The sequence below is a fragment of the Erinaceus europaeus genome, chromosome 14 (assembly GCF_950295315.1).
Source record: "Erinaceus europaeus chromosome 14, mEriEur2.1, whole genome shotgun sequence".
NCBI lineage: Eukaryota > Metazoa > Chordata > Mammalia > Eulipotyphla > Erinaceidae > Erinaceus > Erinaceus europaeus.
This window is the reverse complement of record NC_080175.1, coordinates 43,372,089-43,384,176: the sequence shown is the minus strand read 5'-3', so window position 1 is coordinate 43,384,176 and position 12,088 is coordinate 43,372,089. Positions and strand designations below refer to the sequence as shown.

The window sequence follows — 12,088 nt, the reverse complement described above, 5'->3', positions numbered from 1 at the left end:
CCAGCCCAAGGCAGCCACCTGCACACCCACCAATTCTGGGACGCGGTCCCCCGCGCTCGGCCACCCTGCCTCCCCTGCTGGATCTCGCCCACTTGCGGCCCCGGGAATGAATGGCCACCTGATGGCCCTTCCTCCACACGGTCAGCCAGTCCTGCCAGGCGCGCTCTGCCCTGTCCACTCCTCCTAACGCGGGCACAGTGTAGAGGGGCTCGGGGCACCCCGAAGCTAGCTCTCCACGGGAGCGCTCCAGATGGAGCGGCCGGGCTGAGCGACTGGGGGTGCCCTGCCACAACCCCGCCTGCTGCCGCGCAGCCCCAGCCCCGCCGAGCACCGGCCGGGCAGGGCGGGGCGGGGCGGGGCGGGCCGGCACCACCCCGCGTGAGGAAGTCCCGGCCCCGCGCTTTGGGGAAGTGCGGCCGAGGCGCCTGCGCACTGAACCCCGCGCCCCCTCCCCGGCCATCCGGCCGGACCAGGCGGCGCGGGCGGCTCGGGAGCGCGGCCGGTGAGCGCGCGCGCGGCGCGGGGGCGGGGGCACGCGGGCACCGGGGAGCGGGCACGCCCGCCGCGGGGTCCACGTGGACCCTGGGCTGCAGCGTCGCTGGGCCCGCGCCCGCGCGGGGGAGGGGGCGCTGCATGGGTTCCCCTTTTTCTGCAGCCCGGAGCCTGGGGAAGTGATTGCTCAAAGGCGGGGGCCGGAAGGACCCAGGTTCCGCGCCTCCCGGTTCGCGCAGCCCGCCGGGGAGGGGCGAGGCGGGACGCCCGACTGCCCCCGCCCCGCCCGCCGCGGAGCCGCCGCCACTCTACGCTGCCCACCGCCGGGGAGGCGCTGCTCCCGCGCCCCCCGTGCCCCGCCCGGGCTCCCGGCGCCGCAGCAGCCCCCGCCGTCGGAGCCCGGCCACCGCGCACGCCCCCCGCAGCCAGGGCGGGGCCCCGCGCCAGCCCGCCCGCACCCCACCTCCCCTGGGTCGCCGGTGAGTGGGGCGCCCCCGAGCTCCCGAAGGCGGGGAAGGGGCGGCAGGAAGGGGCTCTGCACAGCGGGTCCCCAGCACCGCAGCGCCTGCCCCGTGCGCCCTGGCCCTCGGGGCACCAGGCTGGTGCCTCCCTGCCCGGGGAGGGGCAGCCGGGACGGGACGGGGAGCCTGGGCGCGGGGGGGAGTCCCTCTGCCAACCAACCCCCCGCCCAAAGACTGTGGCTTTTTTCCCTGGGATTGTCACATTTTCTTATTCTTTTTTTGGACTGGGCGGGCTTGGGGACGTTCTTTTTCCTTCTGTGGAGCAGAGCGGCAGCCACTCCCGAGGGAGCCGCAGTCCCCAGGGGCCTGACTCGCCCGTCCAGCCCTCCTGTAACGGGCTTCGGAGCCCCAGCCTGGAGGCCCTGGGGGAGGGGAGGGCTCCCTCTGCAGATCTGGGGGAGGGGCAGACACCCTAACTTCTCCTCAGAAATGGGGACTCCAGCCAACCTAGGAGGATGCAAGGAGCCAGATGCAGAGATAACTGAACAGGGACAGGAGGGGAGCCCCCTCCCTCATCCTGGCTTGGCCCTGTACCCCCAACTATCCATCTAAGAGCCAAGTTAGAGGAGGGGAGCAGTCTTCAGGGTGCCAGGGCGGGGGCGGGCACTGGGGCCCTACCCCCACTCGGGGTGTAGGAGGAAGCGCAGGCAGCTCAGCCTGGGGAAGTCAGCCGTCTGGGGTACAGCTCCCCGACCTCAGGGCCACCACACCCCTTCCTTTCCCTAGAAACCTGACCCCTGAGGGGAAGGCATGTTGTGTGGCTGCTGACTTGGAGGCGTGGGGGGCTCTGGACATCCCTCAGAGGGAGAGCAGGGACCTCTGCCTAGGTCTACAGGGGCAGGGGACTCTGAGCAAGCACCCTACACACTTTGCACGCTGCCTGCCTGCCCCTCCGGCAAAACAGTTAAAGGAGCAGGTAGAGGGAGACTGAGACAGGACATAGGACGGGTTCTGGTCTCATCTCTGAAAGAAGTGGCACCATCTTCCCTCTCAAAGCTCAGAACGACTCACCCCTGGCCCCCACCTGCTCAGGAACCCCCAAAGTTCCCACCAGGACGCACTGCCCACTGCCACCTGCCCCCTCTACTGGTACCCTACTTTACAGAGAGGCACAACAGCTTCTGGAGTGGGGGGTTGGGCAGAGGTGTTGTGAGACCCTGGGCCAGTTAAGGCTCTGGCTGGAGTAGGAAAACCCACTAGTCCCCAAAGGTTGCAGGGGTCCTGCCCTGTCACCTTCAGACCCCTCAGAGCAGGCCTGTTCTCCACCCTGGCTGAGTCCAGGTGAGCAGAGACCTACAAGCCACTCTGCCTCCCCCTTCTCCCTCCCCATCCCTAACCCTGGCAGGAAACCCAGGGTGCAGGGAGCTAGGGGCTATGTCTGAAAGTCCAAGACTCCCACCCCCAGATGCCCCAGCCTGTGGTGGCCCCAACCCCCTTTGGGAGGGACCAGGAGCCGGAAACCAAGAAAGAGGAACCCAGGCTTCCGGCTTCCCAGGGACTCAGCAGATGGGGGTGTCCCAGAACTGCCTGTGGGGATCTTGTCTGGGGTCTCCTTGCCAGCACTGTGTCCCTGGCTGCCTGGGTGTGCTCTGGTGGGAGGCCCAGGAGTAGCCCCCCTGGTGGCCTATAGGAAGGCAGGCAGAGAGGACTCTCAGGTCCCCTCATGAGGGCCAGGGTCTCATTCTCCATGAGAACCTCAGCCTCTCTCCTCAGACACCCCCCCCCCAGGCTGTGGTGAGGGTCCCGGAGGCAGCACCACGGAGCCTGGCCAACCTCCACCCACTCATGCCCACCCCACATGAGGCTGAGAAGCAGGTGCGCTCCCTCTGCCCCCCTGGGGGAGCCTGGATGGAGGTTGTGACCCTGGGAGCATGGCTGGGAGCAGATGGGTGGTGGAAGGTACACAGCTCTGCCTGGAGGCTGAGGCCCCTTTCTTACCCCCCCCAAAGCACACAGAGCCGGAGGAGGCGGACCAGCCCCCCTCAATGTCCAGTGATGCAGCCCCCCCGGCTGCCCCCAGCCGCAACCCCTGCTGCCTCTGCTGGTGCTGCTGCTGCAGCTGCTCCTGGTGCGTAGGAACAAGGTGCATAGGGGTGCTGAGCAGACCTGGGTCCTAGAAAGCCAGTCCCCACACCCAAGGCCAGCCTCAGGGTGCCACCTCCAGGCACACAGCTGGCTGCCGTGGTCAGACCTGGCCAGTCTTGCCTGTTCCCTTCATCGCCAGGAGCCTTTGAGGCCCCTGGGCACTCACAGTGGACACGAGATAAGAGTGAGGGGCAGAGACATGGTCCCCAGCATCAAGCTGGGCACAGGTGCAGGGGAGGGGGGAGTTCTGCCAGGAAGCTTTGGCCCGTCCATGTGACTGTTTAGTGGACAGTGATATGGGGGAACCCCAGGGAGTGAGGTCACCAATGAGGCGCTCAGGGCAGTGGCCAGGGAGAGGTGGGAGGCCAAGAGTGGGCAGACTTGAGTATTGGGCTGGGGGCCAAGGCAGCATCTGGCAGCTGGGAGGAGAGTAGGGACCAAGTTTTCTTCTCCCTGCAGAGAGATCCAGCTGGAGGCACAGGACAGGCGCAGCTGTGATGTGTCAGGAGCAAGGGAATGCGACCCCCAGAAAGAGTCAGGGAACAAGAGGCAGGGGCCCAAACCAGTGAGGAGGCACCATGAGGGGAAGCCACGAAGCCCCAGAGGCCGCTGATGAGAGAGGGGTGAGGGGGTCAGTGGTTGCAGGCACTTTCCCAGGAGTGTGGCTCTGGACACACCCCTGCCCCCATGTCCAGTGTTGCTCTGTCCCCCCAGGAATGAAGAGCGGCGGCGGGCCTGGCGGGCCTCCCGGGAGAGTAAGCTGCAGCCCCTGCCTAGCTGCGAGGCATGGTGAGCGAGGGCCAGCCCTGGGGAGGGGGAGGGGGGCCAGGCAGAGAGTGGGGGACCCTGACCAGCCTGGTGCCACGCACAGCGCCCCACCGAGCCCTGAGGAAGTGCAGAGCTGGGCGCAATCCTTCGACAAGCTGATGCACAGCCCAGCTGGCCGCAGCGCCTTCCGCGAATTCCTGCGCACAGAGTACAGCGAGGAGAACATGCTCTTCTGGTTGGCCTGCGAGGAGCTCAAGGCCGAGGCCAACCAGCACGTGGTGGATGAAAAGGCACGACTCATCTACGAGGACTATGTGTCCATCCTGTCCCCCAAGGAGGTGGGCAGGCTGGCTGGCTGCTAGGGTGGGGGAGGGGGGGCCCTGGCTGCCCCTGACCTTGCCACCCCGGCCTGCAGGTGAGCCTGGACTCACGCGTCCGGGAGGGCATCAACAAGAAGATGCAGGAGCCGTCGGCACACACCTTCGACGACGCACAGCTGCAGATCTACACGCTCATGCACCGGGACTCATACCCCCGCTTCCTCAGTTCCCCCACCTACCGCGCCCTGCTGCTCCGGGGGGGCTCCCAGTCCTCCAACGAGGCCTAGGCTGACTGATACAGAGCCCAGGATCCCAGGAGGAAGAGCCCGGGTACAGGCTGCCTTGGGCCCCGCCCTGCCCTGGGGACACAAGGCCAGAGGTCCTGCCAAGTCCCTGGGGATCCTGAGCTGGCAGGCCCAGTGCTCCTGGGGGGCTTCCTGAGCAGGAGGACAGACCCAGACTTTCCCTGGAAGTGAGACAGACCCACAGCCTCACTCTGGACCAGCCTCCCCCTGGTGGCTGCAGGCTTTGAGAAATGCCTTTATTGAAGGACAGAAGCCTCTGTACTGTCAAGCTCTCTGCTTAGTGGGGACTTTCCAACTTGAGCTGTCTGCAACCCAGAGTCAGACCCAGAACCTCAGAACCGGCCCCAGGGAGACCGGACCACCTCTGTTAGAGGTTCATTCACCTTAGGCCTGGACACAAGCCCTCACTGTGTTTTAGCCCTCCCCTCCCAAAAAAAAAAGGAGAAAGTGTTTTCATATTTATCTCCATCTTTCCTTGCCCCCCAAACTAGGATATCTTATTATTGAAGATATTTTTAAAGCAAAAATCCCTCCTGTTTTCACTTACTGTGGGAGACAGATGTACCTGGCTCCTCAGAACAGCGCCCCCACTGGGTGGTATGGGCCGTGTAGGCCCCACAGCACCAGGAGAAGCATGGTGGGCTGACCTCCCTGAGGGGCTTCTGGTGGTGGTCAGTGTCACCTGCCATCACTCAAGCCCACGAGGTATGTGCTAATGCCCCAATTCCCCCAGATTCCTGATGAGAGCTGGAGTGAACTTACCAGCCCTGGGGTCATACAGATCACACCCCATACATAGGCGGGGCCTCTCTAACTCCTGGGAGAGTGAGTGTCCTCAGCTGAAAGGAGGAGGCCAAGGCAGCCCAGCAAGACAGAGGGCAGCATGGTGACAAAAAGAAACATTTAATACTTTGGGGTAAAGAGAAGGGGGGTACAGCAACTTCTGGGAGAGACCCAGAGGGCACAGGATGGTCTCCAAAGAAACTCAGCAGTAGGAGGGGAGGATCGGCAGGCTCAGCCTGAGCCTGCAGGCACATGTGCACAAGGGGTCAGCAGAACTGGAAGGAAGAAGTTGGGGACTAGCTCTGTGCAGCCCACAGGACCCCACCCCCACCCCCCAGGCAAGAGGCAGCCCCTGGGTCTCCACCCACCAGGACTGAGGCTCCCGCCTGGGAGAGCTGGAGGTGGCCTCCTCACCCACCCACCTTCCAGCGGTTTCCACACTCATTGCAGACAACAAAAGTGGTCATGGGCTCATCAGAGCTCCGGGTCTGCACCTGTGTGGGGTGAACCCAGGAACCCTGTCACTCCTCAGCTGTGACCCCCATCCTGGTTGAGCCCAGACAGGTCCATGGTAGGGTGTGAGGAGCAGCTCAGGACCCAGCAGGGCCCAGACTGCCCGCCTGACCAGGAGGGATCCCCTGGGGTGCAACAGGGTTCAAGGGGGCTGCAGCCCCTTTCTAGGTAGTGATCCTCCCACACCCCCAAAGCAGGGCAGTCCTGATGGGCCAGAGCAGGGTGGAGCCTACCCCGAACATGGCCCATGAGACCCAGAGACACCCTGAGCAGTGATGACTCTTGATGGCCTCCCAACATCTCTTGGGGTCCACATTCCACCACTGCCCTATCCCCACCCCTGTGATCTGAAGGCTGAGCTGGGCTGGACAGGTCAAATCCCAGTGCCCCAGGGCCAGTGAGCCAGGGACAAGTCTAGTGGGGAGCTCCCCAAAGCAACCCCACACCCCAGCCCCACCCCCACGCACCTGCGTGTAGGTGCAGTTCTTCTTGCGGCACTTCCCACAGGTGAACAGGTCAGTCTGCGTGCCACCCGTGCGGGCCATTTGGTGCTCGCGAATGGCCTCCTTGGTCATGGCCTTGCGGATCTCCTTCAGCTCATCACTGGCCATCTCCTGGGGGCATAGTGGGGAATGGCTCAGCCCCCCGGCATGTCTCCCAGCCCCACGCAGAGCACACCCCTGCGCTCTCACCTCTGAGGTCATCACGGCTATCTGCTGTGGGGTGATAGCCCCACACAGCACGTTACGGCGTAGCCCGGGGTTCTTAGCATCCTTCAAGTTGGAGATGCGGCTCCGCACGCGGTTCTTGTACTTCATATCTGTGTTGCCCACGTCCCGGAAGATGCGTACAGGCATTTAAGGACCCATGGGTGATGTCACAGATGCCTCAGGACCTGGGGAGCTGTGTCCTGCCGCAAAGGCCAGTCCACTGGCCACTGCCCCCACCCCACACCCACCCCACCCCCCAGCTGGGATCCAGCCTCCCGAAAAGGATATATTCCTCGATCTGGGCCGACAGGTGCCCGCAGTCCGCACTGGCAGCCACGTGGTCATCTGCAAGAGGCCACCCCACCTGCTGGCTCCCTGAGCCTCTGCACGAGGTGGGGGTGGGTGGGTAGGGGCCGCCCCACGAGCCCAGCCACCCAGGTGCTCACCGTCTGTCTGCAGCGCGGCTGTCAGCATCTCCCGGCACTTGGTGCGCACCGCATCGCAGGTGACTGGCACCGGCGGGAATGTGGTGATCCTGGGGGTGGGTGGCACCCGGGGTGGCTCTGGCCTCTTGCGGCTGGAAAGAGACTGCTTAGCCCCGCTGCCCCCAGGTCCACTTTGCTCCACCCTCACAGCCACTGGCCAGCCAAAGCTAGGGTTTGTTGGCCAGAGAGCAACACAGGCTGCACTGCCTGAGTCCCAGATACCAGGTGGTCAGGAGGTGCATGAGGCTGGGTGCCCCTAGGCAGGGCAGGCACCAGGCTGCAGATGGGCCCACCCCGGTGCCCTTCCCAGGGCTGGCAGTTCCTCCTGTCCCTGTGTCTTGTGACCCTGCCCCCCAACAAACACACACACACACAGGTCAGGGGAAGGAAGCACACAGCCTCCTGGAGGAAAAACAGCACCAGATGAGCAAAACACAACCCCTCAGTCCCAAGGGTACCCAGTCCTCAGTCCCCTCCCCAGGACATGGAAGCAGGGAGGCCTTGCACCCAAGATCTGCAGTTTCCCCCAGCCTGGGACATCCACAGGGAGACGGTGCAACACTGACAGCCAGCAAGGAGACAGGAAGCCAGGGAGGGCCAGGGGTCTGGAGTCAGGCATGGGGGGGGGGGGCAAGCCAGATGGAGTTGCCAGGCGCAGACAGGGGGCCAAGGGACCAGGGATGCAACAGCTCCCCAGGCCTGGCTTCTGAAACAGCTGGGGTTGAAAGGATGCTGTGAGCAGAGAAGCTGTGGGAGGGGGCTAGGAAAGAGCAACTGGACTGCGAGAAGACAAGACAGACAGCCTTAACCTGCCTGGACAGGGAAACCAGAGCCCTGGTGAGGGGCTGCCTCCCAGCTGGGCTACCTGGGGTCCTTGATGTCAGGTGTCTCCTTGGAAGATGTGGGCAAAGGCCCGCCCCTCCTGCGCTCCCTGGCTTTGGCATCAGAAGCATCTGTGGCCAGGAGAGGGTGCTGGTGGGGACAGAGCAGGCCAGCCAGAGGGCCCTCCAACATCCCCAGCCTCAAAGCTCCACTGCGCCCCCACTCAGCCAGCCACAAAATGTCTCCTTGGGGTCCCACCGGCTGCCCATCCTTCTAGAGGGCCCTGCCACCCAACCTGTCAGTCTCCACAGGGACGAGCCTGTATTTGGATAAAGGTACCCTCCCCCTGCCCCTCCGGATGGCCCAGGGAAGAGTCCCACAGAGGTCACCCATCTGGGCCTCGTCCACCAGGTCTCCACCCCCAGGAGGCACAGCCCACATGCCCCCAACAAACAGGCCTGGTGGCCACACTCAACTAAAATGAGGCCCAGGACCCCAACACCTTTCTCCACCTGGGACCCCCTTCTACTACCTCCACCATGAGGTCCTGGTCCTCCCTGATCCCTATCTCTCCCCGCACTCCAGGGCCTCCCCCACCCCACCCCCTTCTTGCGAACCCAGAAGCTTCTTCCAGGACTTGATGAGCGACTTGGCCAAGGTGATGACCTCCTCATCCGAACTCTGCTTCCGCAGGGCGTTGACAGACATGCCCACGCGGGTGGACTGAAAGGCAAGTGGAGGTCATATCTGCACCCCACAGGTCAAGGCTGGGGTGCGTGGGGGTGGCAGCCACTGTCTTGAGCCAGGGAAAGGACACAAGAGTGGCCCATGGAGCTGCATGTGAGAGGTGCCAAGCTCAATCGCTGGCAATACCAACAGCCAGAGCTGAGCAGTAATCTGGCCAAAATAACAATAGGGGCCAGGCAGTGGTGTGCTTGGTTAAACCAAGTGTTGCCATACACAGGACCCAGGTTCAAGTCCCCACCTGAAGGGGGAAGCTTCATGAGCGGTGAGGCGGGCTTGAAGGTGTCTCCCTTTCCCTCTCAACTTATCTCTGACCAATAAAATGAACACAAATAAATGGATAAAAAATGTAGAGAATACAGATAGAATGGTAACACAAAGACATTCATGCCTGAGGCTCCAAGGTTTCAACCCCCAGTACCACCATAAAACAAGAGATGAACAGTGCTCTGGTAAAATAATAAGTACCAAAACATACTGACCCATGTGGACCCTAGGAAGGGACAGGGTGAGTTCACCTCAGACACCCCGTCCCTCTCGTCTCACTGAGAAGCCAAGGCAAACAGTCTCCTGGGGGACAGCTATGTGCCAACCACTGCCCAGGGCCATCAGGAGCCATCAGGAGCCCTTGCACCTCTGGCCCTGGGTGAGGTCCTGGTGGGTGTGCTGGGCCCTACCTGCAGCAGGTGCAGCGTAACAGGCATGGCCTTCAGCTCCCGCAGCAGGTCCATGGCCCCCTCCTGGAAGAAGGGGGGACCTTCATAAACGAGGCCAAGTTCTAGGGGACCAGCCCCCCCTCATGTCCTCTCAGGCACCTCCCCACACCCAGCACAGCTGCTCCAAGAAACTTGTGCACCAAGTTTCCCCTCCCTCCCCCCAGGACATTTGCACCTGCTACTCCAGAATCCCCAGGTCCTCCCAGGCTGGGGAAACTCCCTCCCTCAGAGGTTTGTTCAAATGCTAATTCTCTCAGTGCCAAATGGAAAGCAAACCCAGGCCCCATGCAGCACCCTCTTTGCCCACACACGCACTCACTCATTTTCATGGGCAGGTCTCATCCCTTGACGTGATTGGGGCAGAGGGGGTAGCAGGGTTCCGATAGTCCAAACCTCAGCAGGGGCTGCTGAGCCTGCCCCCACCCTCACTCTGAGCCTAAGCCAGGTGGCATCTCTGGCTGCAGCCCTCTTGTCACCCACAGCCGGCCCTTCTCGGGCTGTTTCAGCCCTGGGCAAGTCCAGGGAAATTAATGCAGCTGGTGGAACACCAGGCTTGCATTCCCGAGGCCCCTACTCTAGCCCTTTAGCTACACATAGCAGAGTGGTGCTCTGGCTTCTCTGTCTCATGCACGGGAAACTCTTTTTCGTATGTAATAAATCTTTTCCAAAAAGGATTCAATTCTGAGAGGCTGAACAGTGGATGAACAGTAGATGTTGGACCCTCAACCATGAGGTTCAGCGTTTGGTCCCCAGCATCACATGTGGCAAGGTGATGCTCTGGTTCTCTCTCCCCTCTCATGTAAACAAATAAATCAGAAAGAAGGAAGAGAAAGAGGGAATCTGCTCTAGGTGCTTTCCTGAGGCATCAGAAGCTGACTTGCTGCGTTATCCCCAAGATGGGCCTAGGCTGTGACATGTCTTCCATGGGTGCTCAGAGGGGGTCAGACAGTTCCGGATGTCCCCAAGGGCTTCACAGGGAGCCACCAGCAGCCTCTGCTAACTTTCATCCCCCCCACCCTGCAGCACCTCCCCCCCCCAAAGACCCAGTCCCCTTCCCAGTTGAGGTCCATCAGCCACACCTGCTCCCCTTTCTCCTAGGCATCTATTCACAGACCCTCCCCCAGCCCAGCCCCTTTGCTGGGTACTCTCACCCCCAAACGGGGGTGTTTGTCATGTTTTGTTATCTGTACAGTGGGGAAGCAGCTTCATTTCCTGGTCATCTCTGGAAATTAGATTGATGCCACACCCCTGCTCTGTGCTTGCGGGTGGGGGGGTAATTAGCAAGGGGGGGGTGGGGGAGCTGTGCTGGCTGGATGGCAGATAATGTGGGTGGGCACATGTAAGGTGGATCAGTGGGTGGGTGGATGATGGATGGTGAACGTGTGGGTTGATAGACGATGGGTGGGTGGATGGATGGACCCATGGATAGATGGGCCAATGGACTGTGGATGGGTGGGTGGGTGAATGGATGGATGTGTACATGGGAAAATGGATGAGTTAATAGTGGGTGAATGGACATGGCTGCATGGAGAGATGATCAGATGGGTGGGTGGGTGAGTGAAGGGTACATGGATGGATGGGTGGGAAGACAGTCCTCTACCCAACCCTCATGGATCTCCAGGGACTGGCACTCAGCTCTACTCGACCCCCCAATCACCCTCTTGCCACCAGTGCAGGCACACAGCTTGTGGTGGCTGACTGTGCTCACGCACTGTCCCGTCCACCATTCGGCCAGCCCCAGGAGCTCAGTCTCGGGGAGAGCAGGTCGCGTTTATTGAGCCTCTCGGGAGTCAGCCCGGACCCCTCTTCCCGGCCCGCAGACACCACCCACCAAGGCAGCTCCCACGTGGGGATGCAGGTCGCCGCGGTCTCAAGGGGGCTCGGGGCGGGCTCTGAACCCCCCCCCGCCTGACCTCATGGCCGAGGGACAAGCAGGCACAGTGGCCAAGGGGGCCTCTGCGCATCCACCCCTCCCCGGCCGCGGCTGGCTGCGCCCCCACAAAGGAAAGGGAAGAATTTATTGGGGAGACCTCGTGGAGTGCCGTGGGGTGTCGCAGGCAGGGAAGGACGGGTGTCGGGTCCAGGGGTCCAGGCGGGGTGGGGGGGCTCCAGAAGGGCAGAGCCCACCTGTGTCTGGAAGCCTGGGGGCGGCGGGGGGCGGGGGGTGCAGGGAGGTGGCAGCTGGCGGTTGGGGTCCGAGTCCAGAGCGGTGGCTCCCGGGCCGGGCCTCTGCCGCGGGTGCGGGGGGCAGCGGGGCCGGCCAGGGCAGGGGTCCCGGCACCGGCGGGGTCTCCCCGCGCCCCGGGAGTCTCTGGCGGGGCGGGCGGGTCCTGCTGCCTCGGGCGGCCTCCCCGCCGGGCTCGGCGGGGCGGGGGTCCCGGGGTCCCGGAGGCCCGCGCCCCTCACCGCGCTCTTCTTGGTCACCATCTTGTCCAGTCTTCGGGCAATCCGCGCAATCTCCTCCTCCTTGCCCATCATCGCCGCGGGGGCAGCGCCCCCAGCGCCTGCCGCGCCAGCCTCAGTCTCCGGGCCCGCACCCCAGCCGAGCGGTCGCCTCCTCCCGCACCCGCAGCAGCCGACGCAGCCCCGCCACCGGCTCGAGACACTCCGTTCAAACCCCCCGACCCCCCGCGGGCGCCGCACTGCACCCTGGGACACGTAGTTCCGGTGCCCGTGCGCCTGGTCCTCTGGCGGCGCTCTCGCCCCTACAAGACCACAACTCCCAGGAGGGCGCGGGGACGCGTAGCCTGCTGGGATATGTAGTTCCTGTACCAGCCGTCGCTAGAGGCCGGCAGGGCTAGCGGACTCGCAGTCCCACAAGCCC

General features: G+C 63.3%; 2 protein-coding genes and 1 long non-coding RNA gene across 12 annotated transcripts; 1 reads left to right on the top strand and 2 right to left on the bottom strand.

The window, feature by feature from the left end:
* The first annotated feature begins 411 nt into the window (after window positions 1-411).
* On the top strand, window positions 412-5,018 carry RGS19 (regulator of G protein signaling 19). Of its 6 annotated transcripts, XM_060171668.1 has the most exons (7): window positions 412-502; window positions 656-971; window positions 2,727-2,828; window positions 2,963-3,096; window positions 3,813-3,887; window positions 3,970-4,204; window positions 4,282-5,018. In XM_060171668.1, exons 3-7 carry the CDS (start codon window positions 2,799-2,801, stop codon window positions 4,471-4,473), a joined length of 666 nt encoding a protein of 221 aa, XP_060027651.1. In that variant the 5' UTR covers window positions 412-502; window positions 656-971; window positions 2,727-2,798; the 3' UTR covers window positions 4,474-5,018. The 6 variants fall into 6 exon arrangements, with proteins under 6 accessions (XP_060027651.1, XP_060027652.1, XP_060027653.1 ...); XM_060171669.1 differs by lacking the exon at window positions 412-502 and having other exon boundaries at window positions 510-971; window positions 2,963-3,081; XM_060171670.1 differs by lacking the exon at window positions 412-502 and having other exon boundaries at window positions 510-971; window positions 3,970-4,156.
* LOC132532788 (uncharacterized) lies at window positions 3,367-4,063 on the bottom strand. The gene is made up of 2 exons (XR_009544715.1): window positions 3,950-4,063; window positions 3,367-3,547 (listed from the first exon to the last, which is right to left on the bottom strand). It is a non-coding gene; the product is annotated as an uncharacterized LOC132532788 (long non-coding RNA).
* A 360-nt stretch (window positions 5,019-5,378) lies between the features above and the next one.
* Window positions 5,379-11,898, bottom strand: TCEA2 (transcription elongation factor A2). 5 transcript variants are annotated; one of them, XM_060171665.1, is made up of 10 exons: window positions 11,392-11,898; window positions 9,226-9,288; window positions 8,422-8,527; window positions 7,848-7,935; window positions 6,944-7,074; window positions 6,786-6,842; window positions 6,480-6,634; window positions 6,255-6,401; window positions 5,643-5,768; window positions 5,379-5,549 (listed from the first exon to the last, which is right to left on the bottom strand). In XM_060171665.1, the coding sequence occupies exons 1-9, from the start codon at window positions 11,740-11,742 to the stop codon at window positions 5,685-5,687; spliced, it is 1,182 nt and encodes a 393-aa protein (XP_060027648.1). In that variant the 5' UTR covers window positions 11,743-11,898; the 3' UTR covers window positions 5,379-5,549; window positions 5,643-5,684. The 5 variants fall into 5 exon arrangements, with proteins under 5 accessions (XP_060027648.1, XP_060027649.1, XP_016044231.1 ...); XM_060171666.1 differs by having other exon boundaries at window positions 5,697-5,768; XM_016188745.2 differs by having other exon boundaries at window positions 11,671-11,897.
* Between the last annotated feature and the right edge of the window lie 190 nt (window positions 11,899-12,088).

Coding starts and splice junctions, on each gene's coding strand:
- TCEA2 (XM_060171665.1), bottom strand. CDS start 11,742: ATGATGGGCAAGGAGGAGGAGATTGCGCGGATTGCCCGAAGACTGGAC. Junction 9,289..11,391: donor CCCCAGGCTTCCAGACACAG/GTGGGCTCTGCC, acceptor CCCTTCTTCCAG/GAGGGGGCCATGGACCTGCT. Junction 6,635..6,785: donor GTCGGCCCAGATCGAGGAAT/ATATCCTTTTCG, acceptor AAATGCCTGTAC/GCATCTTCCGGGACGTGGGC.
- RGS19 (XM_060171668.1), top strand. CDS start 2,799: ATGCCCACCCCACATGAGGCTGAGAAGCAG. Junction 2,829..2,962: donor CACATGAGGCTGAGAAGCAG/GTGCGCTCCCTC, acceptor CCCCCCCCAAAG/CACACAGAGCCGGAGGAGGC. Junction 3,097..3,812: donor TCCTGGTGCGTAGGAACAAG/GTGCATAGGGGT, acceptor CTGTCCCCCCAG/GAATGAAGAGCGGCGGCGGG.